This window comes from Dicentrarchus labrax, unplaced genomic scaffold (assembly GCF_905237075.1).
Source record: "Dicentrarchus labrax unplaced genomic scaffold, dlabrax2021, whole genome shotgun sequence".
Classification (NCBI taxonomy): Eukaryota; Metazoa; Chordata; class Actinopteri; family Moronidae; genus Dicentrarchus; species Dicentrarchus labrax.
Genome location: NW_026136719.1, coordinates 3,406,370 through 3,422,960, shown reverse-complemented (window position 1 = coordinate 3,422,960; position 16,591 = coordinate 3,406,370). Strand labels below are relative to the sequence as shown.

The 16,591-nt window shown below is 40.5% G+C and overlaps 1 protein-coding gene across 10 annotated transcripts in view; it reads left to right on the top strand.

The window, feature by feature from the left end:
• The window catches only part of LOC127351325 (serine/threonine-protein kinase BRSK2-like), a 122,348-nt gene that overhangs the window by 80,985 nt on the left and 24,772 nt on the right, over nucleotides 1-16,591 (top strand). For 6 of the 10 annotated variants that reach the window (XM_051378777.1, XM_051378772.1, XM_051378775.1 and 3 more), the window contains exons 3-12: nucleotides 876-961; nucleotides 3,576-3,716; nucleotides 6,373-6,489; nucleotides 9,184-9,217; nucleotides 10,447-10,515; nucleotides 13,522-13,668; nucleotides 14,342-14,373; nucleotides 15,565-15,729; nucleotides 15,931-16,028; nucleotides 16,276-16,429. In XM_051378777.1, coding sequence (XP_051234737.1) covers nucleotides 876-961; nucleotides 3,576-3,716; nucleotides 6,373-6,489; nucleotides 9,184-9,217; nucleotides 10,447-10,515; nucleotides 13,522-13,668; nucleotides 14,342-14,373; nucleotides 15,565-15,729; nucleotides 15,931-16,028; nucleotides 16,276-16,429 — 1,043 coding nt within the window. The remainder of the gene's footprint in view (nucleotides 1-875; nucleotides 962-3,575; nucleotides 3,717-6,372; nucleotides 6,490-9,183; nucleotides 9,218-10,446; nucleotides 10,516-13,521; nucleotides 13,669-14,341; nucleotides 14,374-15,564; nucleotides 15,730-15,930; nucleotides 16,029-16,275; nucleotides 16,430-16,591) is intronic. The other 4 variants (XM_051378778.1, XM_051378773.1, XM_051378776.1 and 1 more) reach the window with 1 other exon arrangement.

Genomic DNA, 16,591 nt, shown 5'->3' with positions numbered 1-16,591 from the left:
TGATAATAAAATAATTACTGTATTTAAAGTAAAGAACAACAACGACGACCTACAAGACGGCATTTTATATCACCTCCACTTATATTAAAACCTGATCTCTTCTTATTAACTATTTGACCTTTGCCATTATTTTGCGCCCAACTAAACAAGTTTGTAAAATATAATTGTGTTTTTATTGTAACTGTATTAGTTTCAGTCCTAGTTTAAAATCTTGCAGGATGGATTATATTGTATTTTTTTGCGTGTTGTGGGCCAGAGGGAGGGTAAAATGGGCCCGGTCGGCAGTTTGAGACTTAGACAGTAGAAACCGACAATGTTAGAAGAGCTCAGGGAAAGAGAAGTTAGCGTGAAACATTTGTTTCTGAGGTTGACGTATCTAAAATCTAAAATCTGGAATAATTAAAACCATTATCAGTTAAAAAGTGTTTTTTGTTCAAGGCTGTAAACATGTTTATTTCTGCTGTATAGTTTTTTAATATGGGGCCTCTAGTGGACGTTCGAGGAACTGCAGCTTTTGGCTTCATTTGCTCTTAATGTGAGAACAGATTTTACACTTTGTTGCACTGATAATGAGACATTTGTTGAAATAAAAGTGTCGGGCATCAAATACATTTCAGACCATTAAGGTTTACAAGTAAAACAGGTTGAATGATGGAGTCTTTCTTTCAGTAAGCACCCTAACAACACCCCAGGGCTGCTTGGTGTGATTAATATAACAAATACAGCCTGTGTGTGTTTCAGGCTCCAGCGCAGTGAAACAGGCCTGTGTGGCAGGTTGACATTAACATTAGACTGTATCTTCTCAGGTATGCTGTAAAGGAGGATGATCTCTCTCTGCTGTGACTGATGTTGTTTCTTCCTGTGTTTCTCTGCAGGTGGAGCGGGAGATAGCCATTCTGAAGCTCATAGAGCATCCCCACGTTTTAAAGCTGCACGACGTCTATGAAAACAAGAAATACCTGTAAGTACAACGTGTCCACGCTGCATTCACTGTTGATTAAGGAGTGGAGATGCAACTCGCACGACTGAATAAGGAGGAACACGAGGAGTTGTTGGAAAAAATTTCTTTATGGCTGTGCAAAGCAATAACTTTATTGCTGAGATCTGGTGGTAATTCACCAGGATTAAACAAGGATTAAAGGAAAATAAAGAAAAATCTCATTACAGTACATTTTTTAAAATATCTGACCCAACTTTAACAAGCAGCTGTTAAATGTCTGAAGCAGTTGTATTAGATCTCTAACATCTACATGCTAACATGCTAACATTATAATGTTATTTTAAGCAGATTAAAGATAAATGCTGTTGTTTATTTTATCAAAAGCAAAAAGGATTTTTCTAGTAGATGTTTTTGTTATAGCCTGACGATGTCGGGACTGTAATATGTTTGTTGCAATATCTCATATCGTTTAATTTCCAACAGGAAATTTAGACCATGCTACCGTTTACTGTGCTGGTTTGAGTGGTGACGTCACACGACTACCTGTTGCTAAAATAATGCAGCGTTTGCAGATCAAACAAGCTACAAATTTAGCAACTTTTTCAGACCATCAGGGAAAGGACAAGAAATATATTCAGATATACAGTATATACTGCAGGCAAAAATCTGCATGGGATTAGCATAAAGTGGGCATGTCTGCAAAGGAGAGACTTGTGGGTTCTCATTCAACATATTTTCATTCAGATATGCTGAGGTCAAAGGATCCCTTTGAAAATAGTTGTGCCAGTTTTTCCATCACTAAAATTTAGCCTAACTTTGCAGCGTTATTTAGCCTCCTTGTCGACATGCTAGCATGGTTGGTACCAGTGGATCATTTCATATAGTACCAGTATCTTCACTCTTCAATTGACCATAATTTACTAAATGAACATCATGCTGTATGGAAGACTGAAACTAGAGACTGAGACCATAAACTCATCAGGAAACTGTTTACTGAGATAATAAATCAACTGAGAAGTTAGTTCATTTCTCCATAAGACTGAATGGTATCAGCTTATATTGCAGCCAGTGGAGCTGCCCCCTGCTGGCCATTACACAGAATGCAGGTCTAAGACACTTCACAAAGCTCTGTGTGTTATATACACTGTCAGTGGTTGGCGTCTGTTAGCAGGAAACTTCCTTTAGAGGCTTTAAGCTGAGAAAATGTCTTACTAGAAAAATCTGCACTATTATAGTTTATATTTCTTCACACTAATAAAGGAGATTTTTGGTTCGATTTTAAGCGCTGACAAACAACATGACTGTCTTTACTGTAGCTCCATACAGCAATTTTATTAAAGCATGAAATGTTTTATTGCCCCCCCCCCCCTTAACCTGCCCCCCCGACTGCGGCGCTTTAATGTATACCCGTGTTTTGTTGTATACATTAATCCACTGCGTGTGGCGGCTGTGCTCCAGTGGCATGCCTTAATGCGCTGTTCAATAATTGATAAAGGCCTTGCTGTCAGACGGAGCGGGAATTTGTTTTCTTAATGTAGCGAGGACGGGGACTGGTGGTCATCACGGACGCAAACCGTTTGTAGCAGAGAAAATTTCACACTCACAAATCACAAGTGAACACGTTTCTAATTTAAATCGCTCTGACAGGTAAACGCTCGAGCAGATCCCTTAATCTACTAATAAATCAGTCCGTGGGGAGGCAGCGGTGGCGGCGGCGGCTCCCCACGCAGGCCGAGGATCAGAGATGTCCCTGAGACGGATGAACGGAGGAGATAGATAAAACATTTTAAACCAACGAACCAACGCGGGTTGGGGGATTTTCTCAAGGATTTACATTCCACATAGACGAACTGTGTAACTTCAACACGTCGAAACCAAATACTCCGAAGTTTATGAGTCAGTTGCTTCATTAATGCCTCTTTCACTTTCAGGAGCAATTAAACTCTCTTCTTTCTGGACTCAATAGTGCTTCAGGAAATAACTGTAAAAATACAGTTTTTAGCTTTAATTTGACCTAAAATCTTGTGCAATTGTCTTTTTAATGTTAAATAAAGATATGTACACTGTAAAAACAATTAAATGACCTATAAATACAAGTGAACACTGCTATAATACAAATAATCAGGCTTAAGTTTGCAGAAAAGTGCTGTTATTATTTGATAGACAAAAACATCATAACTTCATTCAAAGTGGACAGAAACTAAATCAAACTCACCAAAAGCGTCTCTGTTAGTCTTTCCAACAATCACCAACTCTGGTTTGGTAGAAATAAATCCTTAATTCACCGACGTAGATGATAAAAACAGCAGTTTCAGACCGTTGAGATAAACAAGGCAAAGACAACAACAGACCCAGAGTAGATGAGACTGTTTGACTCCACTGAATCTTCAGTTGTTTGCTGGTATATTCTTTCATTTTTGATCATCATTTGAACTCTGCAGTAAGATTTCAGGAACTGAAATGTTGCTCACTGATTTCTATTAGGCGAACAAAGTCGGGTGGATTTTCTCAACGTGTCGTACAGCAGGCAAACCTTCGACAGATACGAAAGAAGGAAAATCTGTTGTCCTTCAGTACTTTTACTGCTAATAGTTGCTGGTTAAAAGACATCTGACCTGTTTCTCTTCCCCTGCAGGTACCTGGTGTTAGAGCACGTGTCCGGAGGAGAGCTGTTCGACTACCTGGTGAAAAAGGGCCGGTTAACACCAAAAGAGGCCAGAAAGTTCTTCAGACAGATCATCTCAGCCCTGGACTTCTGCCACAGCCACTCCATATGGTTCGCTACCTTTACAGACATCAAATATATACACGTTTTATATATTTATTCCACAGTTGCTTTAGATTTTAGATTTGGTGCAGGTAAAATGGAAAAGGAGCTGTGGGCTTGTACAAAATGTCTGGAGGTGCAAAAATCAGCCAAATAGGTGCTGAAATGTAAAGTGTGTGGATCTGCAGCACTTCTTAATCAGACACAAAGGGAGAGAATATAGTGAGAGCGGACACAGAGAGATGGACTGTCTTAATAGTTCAGATGATGAAAACACTTTAACAAATTTAAAAAGAGGCAGTAACAAGGCGAAACGAGACAGAAACGCAACAACTCCTGCTGTTATTTTTCACTCAGTTCTGACTCTGTTTCCCCCCGGCGGCAGCAGTTCCAGTTCACTGTGTTCCACTAATACAATAATACAACAATAATCTTGTCAGAGGAGTTTAAAAGTTTTACCGAAAACCTCCCACACTGACTTTTTATACACTTGCTGCTGTTTTTGTTAAGCTGACAGCATCAGACTCATTATGTTGTACGCAAAAAGAACGTTATTTAAAGCAAAGCTGGAGAAATCCAATACCACGACAATGCCAGACGAGGTGTCGAGGATCAGGATTTAAAGGTCCAGTGTGCAGAAATGGAATATAATATTATTATATGTATGTTTTTAATGGTGTTTAATTACCTGAAAATAGTAATTGTTGTGTTTTCGTTACCTGACAATGAGACGTTTTTATGTACAGATGGAACAAAGCAAATACTGTACAAATACTACAATTTTTTGTCATATTAAATGAAACTTTCACTTTATCCTGACAGTAGAACATGAGACAGATAATCTGTGAAAACATCTGGTTCCTCTGGCTCCTCCTAGTGCTGGGATTTTTAAAAAGTTACATCTTGCAGCTTTAATGGACACCATGCAGCCAGTCAGATTAAAATATTCAACCAGACCAATTGTATATGATGATATAGAGCAAACAAAGACACAGCAAGTAATGAAGCTAACGTTTGCTATATTGTGGGTTTGCAAACTGTTGCTAAAGTCGATGCTAACATGCAACCAGCACTGTATCGAAGAACCAGACCATCAACATATAAAAGATGGACGTCATATCTCTACTTCCTCCCACTGTGCAAAAATGAAGCTAGATGTCCGGATACAGAAGAACAACCTAAAGTGACAGAAACCAATGGGACAAGAAAACACTGAATTTGTCAAAAGAAGAAGCCTGTTAAGTCTGTATGATTGTTAAAAAAAATAAAAACTACATAATACAGACAGAAAATTGTATAAAAAGTTCTCTAAACAGGAAATGATCTGCTCAAAATTCATCCAAATCTCTCGTCACAACTTCCTGCAGTTACTGAGTTCACTGTTTAAACCCTGCAGAGATATTTAACAGTGTTGATGTCCGTTCAACCAATAGTTCAGCAGCAGAAAGGATTTATTTTGTGACCCCGATTAGATGAATTGCAGCTGGTTCACATGCGTCGTCTTAGTAAATTTCCACTAATTTGAAAAGTATTTTTGCTTCCTCGCAGCAGGTTCAGTAAATATCACCCACAGTGGGAAAATAAATCCACTACAGGCAGCACATAGTTTGTTTTCCAAGAATTTTCTATGAAGTGGTTTTCCTAGAAGCACTGGAGTGTTTGCTCAGTTTGGATGATTGATCAACAGGGTTCCCTCCCGCGTTCCTCCTCTTCATCCTTTTTCCTCATCAGCTGCCACCGGGGGCAACTTTAGACGGTCCAGCAGCTCTTGATCTCCTTTCATCTCCGAGAGCACCTTTAGCTCCTCAACGCATGGCTGCTGCGCCCGGTGTCGAAGAGCAACTGCACATCAAAGAAGCTCTGCGTCTGACTCTCGGCATTTCACTTCAAGTGTTTCAGCTTTGAAGAATATATTCTGCGCTGTGTGTTTCCTCGATGATCCGATGAGATATGCAACCAGAGTCAAGCATTTCCTTTAAGCATTATGAGTAAAAAAAAGTCGGTTCTGATACCCGCACCTCCTTTACACCTGGAGTGTTCACTTCTTGATAATTGGATTGTGATAAAGTAGCCTCAACCACAGAGGAGATACTGTATCTGAATGCTTTCGGGACTAATTGTTTCCCATTTTGCCCCCCCACTACCTCCAGAGGTTGAAGCTTTAAGGCAGAGGGCCAACAGTTGTTCAGATATTAGTTCACATGAAACTCAGAGCAAAAGCAAAATGGTCATCAGGTTCGTAGACAGAAACTTATGGATTGGAAGGATGTCAGTGGACGGGAAACCAGAACTCTTCTGAGTAAAGAAGAGTCCAAATTTCTTTAAGACAAATGAGACTTTACATTTATGGTCGAGGTCTTCAAGGGACATAAAACGGACCCATGGAAACCCCCCTGGCTCCCCTGTAGTTCACATCCTGATTCTAATGATTCTTATATTCAGCTGATTGCACACTAATGAAAACATACCTGTGAATATTATATTCTGCCAATAGATCCTCCTCAATGTGACACACTGGACCTTTAATAACAAAATGATCCACAAACTAACAGATAAAGAAAATAACTGCTTTGGTAATGACACCCAAGGTACGAGAACCGGACCCTGTGAGGGATTGTGGTCTCTGATTTCTTTCTCCTGTGTTTCCTGTTGTGTCGTCCTGCAGCCACAGAGATTTGAAGCCCGAGAACTTGTTGTTAGACGAGAAGAACAACATCAGGATAGCAGACTTTGGTATGGCGTCTCTGCAGGTCGGGGACAGTCTGCTGGAGACCAGCTGTGGGTGAGTGAAACATTGGTTTTTAGTCCTAAACAACATTAAACTCTAACAGAGGAATAGTGAGCAATTTAACCATGAATGCTTTATAAGATTTGTCTTCAATGAATTCTATCAATTTTCTAGACTTATATCATAGAGGATTTATATTATTGTGTCCATTCTGTCTCCTCTTTTATCTTTATTTTAGATTTTATGTGTCCATCGTGTCTTTCTCCACACATACACTACAGCTGACAACCTGCTCGGACCATCTGTGACTCAATATAAGAATCCTGAAAAGAAATAAAGACATAAAAAGCTTTTACTTTCTCCCACATCAATCTGAAGTCTTGAGGGCGCTGACAGTGATTGGTGGTATTAATGTTTTAAAACGTGAGAACTCACTGTGGATTGGTCGGTACAAACAACCCCTCCCACCTTACAGGTAGACACTGATTGTTAGAGCTTACCTCAGCCCACCTTTAGTGAGCCGTGTGTTATGTTGTTGTGGGTTGTTGTGTAAGGATGGAAAGCAGAAATCTCTGTTGTGTAAGCTACTGGTTGTTTGTTCTGCAGGCTTTAGAAAGCTCTGTAGGATTCAGGCCGGTCCGATGTGTCCCCCTCGCAACAGTTAACCGCGGGCCAACCGGTGGCTCATGCAGGCAGTCATGTGGAACAGCTGAAGCCCGACTCCTCTGGCTCAGAAACGCTGCACAAAAAGCACAGAGACACAGAAGAACACGGAGTTACTGGGAGTTAAATACAGACACAGATACACCCAGAAATAATGCAACAGATTCAATATCAATATGTTTATATACAGTTTTCATGTTGACTCAGATTTCACTCAGGGTTGTTTGTGTTGATCAGAAACCTCTGAGACAACATGGCAGCATATGGACAATAACGTTGTTAGATCAATCCCATGGCTGATTGATCGATGTGGAATTTCATGCTTTGAGATCAGTTGATCAGTTGAAGAAGAAAATAAAGAACAGAAGTGATGTAGGAGGAAGAGGAGAACTGTGGTTAAAGTGAAATCAGTAACGAGTTGCGACTGGAGCTGCGGTCATAAAGTTAAAAAATGCCTCCGATGTAAACTGGAACAAGCTCAACATCTGGTGAATAATCGAACAATCGCGCAGCGCCAACACTCGTCTGTGTGGATCCATCAGAACAAATGAAGCAGAGAGCGCGACTCCTCCGACGGCGTGTCGACGAAGCACAGCTCGCAGAGTAAACACACACTCCATCAGCGCCAACATCGTACTTAATTATGCTAATGTATGTAAAACCAGTCGATCTGAACTACTCAAACACAGTCGTGTCAACATGCACTAACTGCAGTCTAATTACACCAAAGCAAAACTTCCATCCTTCCTGCTTTAGGCGCGCTGACTGACATTTAATAAACGTCACTGAGTGGAGGAGGCGCCGACTTGTTACTCATGCGAGATATTTACGAGATCCGTCAGAGGTTCTTCATAAAGTACGGAAGAGTAATCTGACAGATGGACGCCGCTCTGTTGTATTTATGTCCTGTGAAACTATCAGTGTGTCTACATCGTCAGCAGTTATCACACCCAGTAAACACGGTCAAAAGCTCAGGAAGGGGAGTGTAAGTGGGTAATTGATTTCAGACCGGGCTTTTTAGAGACTACATAATGAATAATATACAATCAGGATCCGCCGGGATTCAAATGTAGTCATTTATAAGCTGCTGAGAGAGCTGTGGGTGTTAGTTGTGTAAAATAACTGCTTTTGTGAATGAAGTCTGGTGGCTTTGAACACAGCAGTGTAACAACTGTATCTGGTGTCTCCTCTTTAATGAAACGGGCTCTGTTGGGATCTTTTCCATAATTTGTTTTCTGTTTTAAATAAAAAACAGAAAACAAAACAATTACTAGTTGTTTTGGGGGGAAATTATTATAATTACTTTAAAATACCCTCTGCTCCACACTGTCACACCAAACTCTATTCAAAAAACAGCTGTTTTAAGGAAGGGACATATGTCCACCATCCTTGAGACTCTGTACCGATTCTCTTCAGTCTACAGACACAATCTGCTCTCATTGACTCAGAAACATCAACTAACAAAATACAAAAAATTGAAATTGAAAAACTATATTTTAATGGAATTTTTTTTTGTTCGAGAAATTAAAAAATGACTTTATAAACGGTGGTTGGGAAACAGCTAGTTTCCCAATTTTGTGTGTTCTCATTTCAAAATTAAGCAAAGCTGAACAATGTGAACCAGTCGGTGCCAAATCAAACGCTGTTAATGGACGTAACTCTGACGGCGAGGATTACGGCACTCTCGCTTTAATCTGCACCAATTTAAAAAACATGAAACATCATCCAGGTCCAGGTTGAGATATAATGATGTTTCCCTATAAGTGAATGATTTAAGGACTCGTGTTGTTTGCACTGACATTGTGTGTTCGGATGCTGTCACATGTTGTTCAGCAGGATGAAGCATCAGCTGGAGCCTGGAGGCCGTTATACGTTACGTAACACTCACTTAGCTAACGACAAAATAATCCACATCAGGCAATAAAAGTTTTATTTTCGGGGGAAAGTGGTTTCTTCAGACGTCAGGAGGGCGTGCCGAGGTTCACCTGGTCTCTCCTTCTTCTTTGGTGGTGGCTGCTGGCTGTTTCCTGTGTGTAGTGTTGTGTAATGTGTCGACTGCTGACCGCCTGTTTGCCTCTTTTACAGATCTCCGCACTACGCCTGCCCAGAGGTTATCAGGGTAAGTGCTCGCTCTCTTTCATACAGTAATAGCAGCTCCGACCGCTCTCTCGCCACAATGGCTCTTACATCACCTCTCCGTCCTCCGACCATAGACCATTCATCCTCCTCTTCCTCTTCCTCTGAGCTGAAACACACTTTAAACACAGTGAAAAGAACAGCTGCTTGTGACGCAGTATCTAATGCACATAACACAGATAAAGCTTCCTGATTCAGTTTATGTTATTTAAAAAATGGATGTTTAGTTTTAAGGTTAATAACTCCAATATGCTTGGTTGTGTATTTGTATATTTGCCCTCAATTATCCCCTTTTTCTGTTTTTATGTCTACATATACAAATAGATTGACTCTGCATGTTTATTCAATATGTATTTGGTTACATAATCTGCCTGAAACAGCTATTTCTCTCATTTTAATCTGATATTTTACAGTAAAATTAATATTTAAAAGCCCACATAATATGAAAAATGCCTTTTTTAAAATCAATTTACATCACATCCCTGGTCATATTGTATCCTTATTTAAACATTTAATACTAAAACTTTTTTTAAATAAATATTTTTGCACTCTTATATTAAAATCTAATCTTTGTTCTTTTGTCAAACAGAATGTGATTTGTGCTTATGTAAACTTGAACCAACCAATTTCCAAGTTTCTAAGTTAGGTAACAGCAGCTACATTAGCAGTTAGCGGAGGACGTCAGAGGGAAAACAATATTCTCTCCATAAAAAAAGTTGAAGATTGATTGACGGGTGAATGATTGATATTATTGGTTGAAATCAGTTAGTTCATGCTGACTATATTTAGTTTTACAGGCAGACACAATGATTGGATTCTGATATAAAAATACAAATAAATTGAGTTTTTAGTGAATGTTTTTGTTAAATATGGGAATAATATAATAATTTGATCTTAAAGGGTTAAAATGACATTTTTCATTTCACCTGGACTTTAATTTCAGCACCTTGACATCCTGTCTCTCTCTGTGGGAAACACAGGAAATGATAACTGACACACAGTCAGACGAGGGAGACCAGAAAAAGAAAATTCAAACATCCTAAAATAACCCCCACAGTGCAGTCGGCATCTCAAATTGCTGATGTTACATGGAAGGAACATCCATATATGGTTGGATTTCTCTATTAAGTGAGGCGCCACGGCTCGTTGCAGTCGGAGGTGATTTGGGAAACTGGAGTTTATGATGTGAGTGTGTTTGTGTGTCTGTAACAGGGGGAGAAGTACGACGGCAGGAAAGCAGACGCGTGGAGCTGTGGAGTCATCCTGTTTGCACTTTTAGTGGTGAGTGACAGCAGCCTCGAAAACTGACTTTTGAAATGTTTTTTTACACAGAAACACCAGAGCGCTAACGTTCGTACCACCAGGGGGTGCTAACGAGGTGTTACTGTCCGATAGAAGTTTATTATTCACCGTCTGTGGAGCTCCAGGATTTGGTTTTCGGGTTGTCTGTCCGTCTGATTAATCCTTCCTGAGCGCTATATCTCAGGAACGTCTGGAAGGAATTTACATCCACTTGGACTCAAGGATGAACTGGTTAGAAGTTGCAGACATAATATAAAATACAAACGACAGATGGAGGCCTATCAGAAGACTACAGATCTAGATTCTGTGATCCTGATCTTGTGCTATCTGGATCAGGATGATCATATGTGGAAAAAAACTGGACAAAAACCTACAAAATGAGTTTTATCTGAGCAAAATGTGGATGGTTGTGATCTAGATCAAAGTTTTTAAATACTGGGGCCTGGTGATAATGAAAGTGGATTCAGGCAGACGTTGAGCTCTAGATGAGTTAACTCTGGTTTCATTTTAAAGTAGTGATAAGAGAGTTTACCTGGGTTTTATACACCACTGCTACGTAGCTCTCACACATCCAACAGCTAACTAACTAGCTAGCTAACCAAAACAGGAAGGAAGTAGTAATGAACCTGAACAACTTGTGCTAAAAAGTTTAGTTTAAATACGCGTCTAAAAACCGCTGTACCACAAGAAAACAGTGGTTTTGCAAGCGTTGCCTATTTAAATATTTGAACCTTCGCTAAAGGTAATTAAAAGAGTATCTAAGTTAGCTATCAGGCTAAATTCTTTAGCTTACTAAGAAAGTTATAATGTCACCTACAGTTTATATCTTAAGGATTCTTGAGATTCTGAAATTAAAAGTAATATTTAGGACTCCTTTAACTGGACTGGTTTCTCTTTTATTCTGTTTATAATTTATGAGTTAGGGCAGACAGACCTGTTCACTGGGTTGTGCTGCAGAGTTTGTTCCTGATATTTATGCTGAATGAACTCTTTATTTGTTCCCAGCAGAATATCCAAGGTGAACAGAAAGGTCGCTGAAATGTTTCAGCACAAAATAAACTACCTGACAACAGCACCTGTCCTGGGAATTAAAGGTTAACATCCAAACACACTTTATGACGGGAACTCTGAGTGCTGTTAATACTGAAGGTCACTCCATAAAGTCCATCTAACATCTGTACGTCTGCTTGTCAGCAGCAGCCGGCGTTCTTTACAGCAGCCGGGGTTAAATTAAAGATGAGATACTGCAAACACATTGTGTTCCAATAAAAGATTAAAGGCACATTATAAATTAAATGAGCCCGGTCCCGACAGAAACTAACATGTCTTTATTTATTGACTAAATGTTCCAAAACTGTAGAAAGTCTGAATCAGTACGGCTGCACATTTACGATATTAATTTAATTACTTAAATATATTTAAATCTGAACAGTGGCCTACACCTGCTCCGGTTCTGTGGCTCATTCGGGCCCTGCTTACTGGCAGTATTCCCCACTGGGTCCCCCTGGACTACCATTGTCCTTCCAGCTCCCAGTCCGGGTACAGAATAGCTAATAGGACCGCTAACTAGTTAATACCAGCTAGCACAGTTAGCATATCCAGCAGTTCAGCGGTAAGAGACTTCCTGTGTTACAAGAGAAAAGGTCCGTGTTGCAACAATCCTCTAATACCTGAATGGAGTTTGACTAACTTTCAAAATAAAATACCGCTTGCAGACTCCAGATTTTAAACTACATAAAGATATAAAGACGTAGCCGCGTGAATTTCGACTCTTTTCAGCATCTAACGATTAATACGACTATGAATGACTGAATTTCACGCTTCCATTAGTAAAACAAACAAAAATTTGTATTAAAAATGTTAGAAAAACATCACAAGGAGGAATTTGTGGCGCCATCTGACCTCTGCCAGCTGTGTGACCTCTGCCTGTTTTGCCTGGTTGCTTTATTTAAGTAAAGACGAGGAATTCCTTTTTAAAAATAGTGAACTCAGACAAACATGATACCCAATGATAAAAGCTAAGAGATTAAAGTGCTCCAGGCTCTAAACGTCAGCAGCAGCATTATAATGCGACAGTGACAAGTGAGGAGCCACTAAACGAACTATGTGCACACGCGTGTTCGTCTCTTGATTAAGACGGAGCACACAAAGCAGTCATCATGTGAAGATAAATCTCTCCACCCGTGTTGTTTTGATTACCCACGCAGTGTCAGTGGCCATCTGGCTCTCAACGAGGAGGAAACGGTATCAGTCATCACGTCACTGAGCGCTCTGAGCCGGCTCTGCTCCCCAGCTGGAGAGCAGGAGCCGGCCGGCTGGCTGCGACACAAAACTGCTTCATCATCACCGACTCTGATGACTGATATCTCACAAACTGCTCCTCTTTGTCAAAATCCAGATCTCAGTGAACACCTGACGTCCATTTACAGGACAACAGGAGGATGTCAGTGTGTTGTGAGATCTGATGAAGGTTGATGCCTTCATCAGATCTCACAACTACAGAGGCTCATTTCTGCCAATGTGACAAAAAAAACACATTCACAGTCTCCAGTGGATAATTATATTAATGTTATATCATATTAATATAATTTAGTTTTGACCCCCTGACACAGATTTTCAGGACAAAGTTGACTAATGTCAGTTTCACCAATTTATTCTGGCCACAAACATGCTATCATCTTGAACTAGGCTGAAATGTTCAGATGTTTCACAGCTAATCTGTGTCAACATTTCGGCCTAATTAGAAACAATAAAATATACATTTTATGGCCAGACAACCATGCTAATGTTTCAGCCTAGTTAGCATTGTTAGCATGCTACAAAGGAGCATAGATATACAGTATGGATTCAAAATGGGTAAAAACTTTAAGAACAGAACCAGAAACTTGAGTTTTGGGTTAAAGGTTTTGTGTGAGGTGAATCGTGACCGTCCAGGTGAACAGTGACCATAATGCTCTGGTGCTTCCTCCCCTCCTCTTCCTCCAGGGCGCTCTGCCTTTCGACGATGACAACCTGAGGAATCTTTTGGAGAAGGTGAAGCTGGGAGTTTTCCACATGCCCCACTTCATCCCTCCAGACTGTCAGAACCTCCTGCGCGGTATGATCGAAGTGGACGCCACCAAGAGGCTCACAGTAAGCTCCTCGCCTCCCCTCACCGGCCGGCAGGGCTGAAATCTTCCATCAGTGGACTGTTTCGTACAGTCGGCTGCCTGAGGGACTGCGCAGGATAAATTTAGCAGAACTGCACCATGACAAGGCCCCGCAGCTTCTGTGCTCGGCATACAATCCTTTCATCTCAGGCCAAGGATTTGTTTTGGCTTATAATAGAGACGGAAATAACAAAAGGGTGTATTTAGATAATGTGCTTTCACTTGTGTTTTGTCTGCAGTTATTTGAGCTTTGGAATAACAGCTGCAGCATCTGCTCGTCTTATAATGAATGTTTTAGCTCAGTCATAGCAGCTTGTCAGGAGGGTAAATTAAAGGTTACATACAACGAAATACACAACTATATGTCGCTCTAACATCTCAGACAATCCCTTAATTCAAAGAGTTAGATGTGAGATATTTGCAGATAGAGCTGCAGTGACCACATTGTTAGATAATCCTTGTGGCTCCCCACCAGACTCCATAGACAAAAACGGTAATTTTAACTTGCATATCATTGTAACATAGCGTCATTCAAAGTGGACAGAAACAAAATAAAACTCATTTTGGTGTAAATATATTTCAATACAAGCATCTTGTTTGTTTCACTTATGAATAAAAGAATAATTAATGTTTATTTCCTTTGATTTCTCTTACAGTTAGAGCAGATCCAGAAGCATACGTGGTACCTGTAAGTATCCACCTGTCACTTATTTCCTGTCTGTCTGTGTCTGTGTGTCCACATTAAGTGAGCTGCAGGTAATAAAGAATAATAATGATTCACTCATCAAAGGCAGTTTCTGGTCCATTAGAGAACATCTGCACCGCTCCTGATGGCCCGCTGATCTCTGAAGGATTTACTGTTTCTGGGTTTCAACCAAACATCAGCAAACTGATATTTTATTAAATGTTGAATATCACTTTGTACACTGACAGCTTTAACCCTGTAATTACGACCATATTTAGCATGATAAGGAAAAGCCCCACAGATTTATTGTGCTTTAATTTATTCTATTTTACAAAAAACACCGTCCGTTTTTGCTTCTTTTGGCACAATTTCATCTAATCTTCACCAAAATCGGTGCATAATATATTTAGATGAATCCAAACAAGACTTATAGTTTAATGTTTACATAGATATATATATGTATAAACACTAAACACTATATAGCTTTATCACTTCTTATAAATTAAATAATTGGTTACCAGACTTTTGAAGGCGTGGCCCTGATGCAGTTAATGGGCCACAACTCTGGATTTCAACCAAATTCGGGGATATTGTACATAAAGCCACAGAACACTTTTCAAATAGAGCAGGTCTACACCGTACTCCTTATACAATTATTTACAGAGATCCAACAGTTCCCACATTGAGCGCAACCTTGGTGATGGCGGCAAGGAAAAACTTCCTTTTAACAGACAGACCTCGACTCTGGGTGGGCGACCAGTCGGGCTGCCAGCTAATTTACATCTTAGTCTACATTTCTTTGTGCGTTCAAATACCAATATAATAATAAATAATAATACATTTTATTTATAATGCCCTTTTCATCAAAAAATCTCAAAGTGCTACAGGTTAGAAACAAAAAAAGATAAGAAGTTTTAAAAAAAATAAGAAAAGGAGAAAAGAATAAAAAAGAATAAAGGTTTTTTAAAAAAAAAAAGAAAACCATCTTAAAGGGACCAAAAGCTTTGCTAAAAAAAGAAATGTCTTAAGATCCTTTTTAAAACAGTCAGTGGATTGTGGTGCCCTCAAGGTGTCAGGGAGGGCATTCCACAGACGTGGGGCGGCAGCACAAAAGGCCCATCTCCCATGGTCCTGAGTCTGCTACTGGGTATGTGGCTTAAACCTGCCACTCACCGCTAACATGTTGTGTTTCAGAGCCGGAAAGAACGAGCCGGAGCCCGAGCAGCCCGTCCCGAGGAAGGTGGCCATCAGGATGCTGGCTGCGGCCGAGGAGATCGACCCCGACGTCCTGGAGAGCATGCACTCTCTGGGATGCTTCAGAGACAAGGAAAAACTGACCAAAGACCTGCTGTCTGAGGAGTGAGTGAGGAGGAGGAGGATGGGGGAGGCGATAAAACCACAGAGGAAGCAGATTAGAGAGGGAGGGAGGGCGGGATGAAATATGTGAGACGGCTGAGAAATTGTCAGTTTGATGAATTCTTCTATTTAATATGTCTTGTGATGATGGAGCATCACACTGTCCCGCTCTTAACGAACGGGCTGACTGTCTTCTGTTTCCAGGGACAACCAGGAAAAGATGATCTACTTCCTGCTGCTGGACCGCAAGGAGAGGTACCCGAGCCACGAGGACCAGAACCTGCCGCCCCGCAATGAGATTGGTATGCCAGTCCAGCAGAACTCCACCAAACACAGCCGACTGATTCAGTACACTTTGGTTTATAAGCAAAAAAAACATATGTAGAATTCAGATACATGGCTCTAAAAAGTCCAGATTTGGTTTTGGTGTTTAGTTATCTTTTAATCAAGATAAAAAACTTTTCCTTACTTTTGGAGATTTGTTTTTCTGACTAGTTTTTTGTGCTTGTGTTTTTCCTTTGGTGCCCTTTGACCCCTGACGTCGCTCAGCAGACCCTCCCAGGAAGCGTGTGGATTCGCCCATGCTGAGCCGTCACGGTAAGCGCAGACCGGAGAGGAAGTCCATGGAGGTGCTGAGCGTCACGGAGGGAGGATCTCCCGTACCGGTGCGACGAGCCATCGACATGGCGACCCACGGACAGAGGTAAGAAAGAGGCTGCTCGGATTCTGCACGTGTGTTCATGAGCATGAACGAACACGTCTGACACACACAGGTCAATCAGGAAGTTTAATTGATGACGGTTGTTATCGGTTATGATAAATTATGTATTTAATCCCAGTTCAGAGAGGAGGAGGTTCAGCTCAG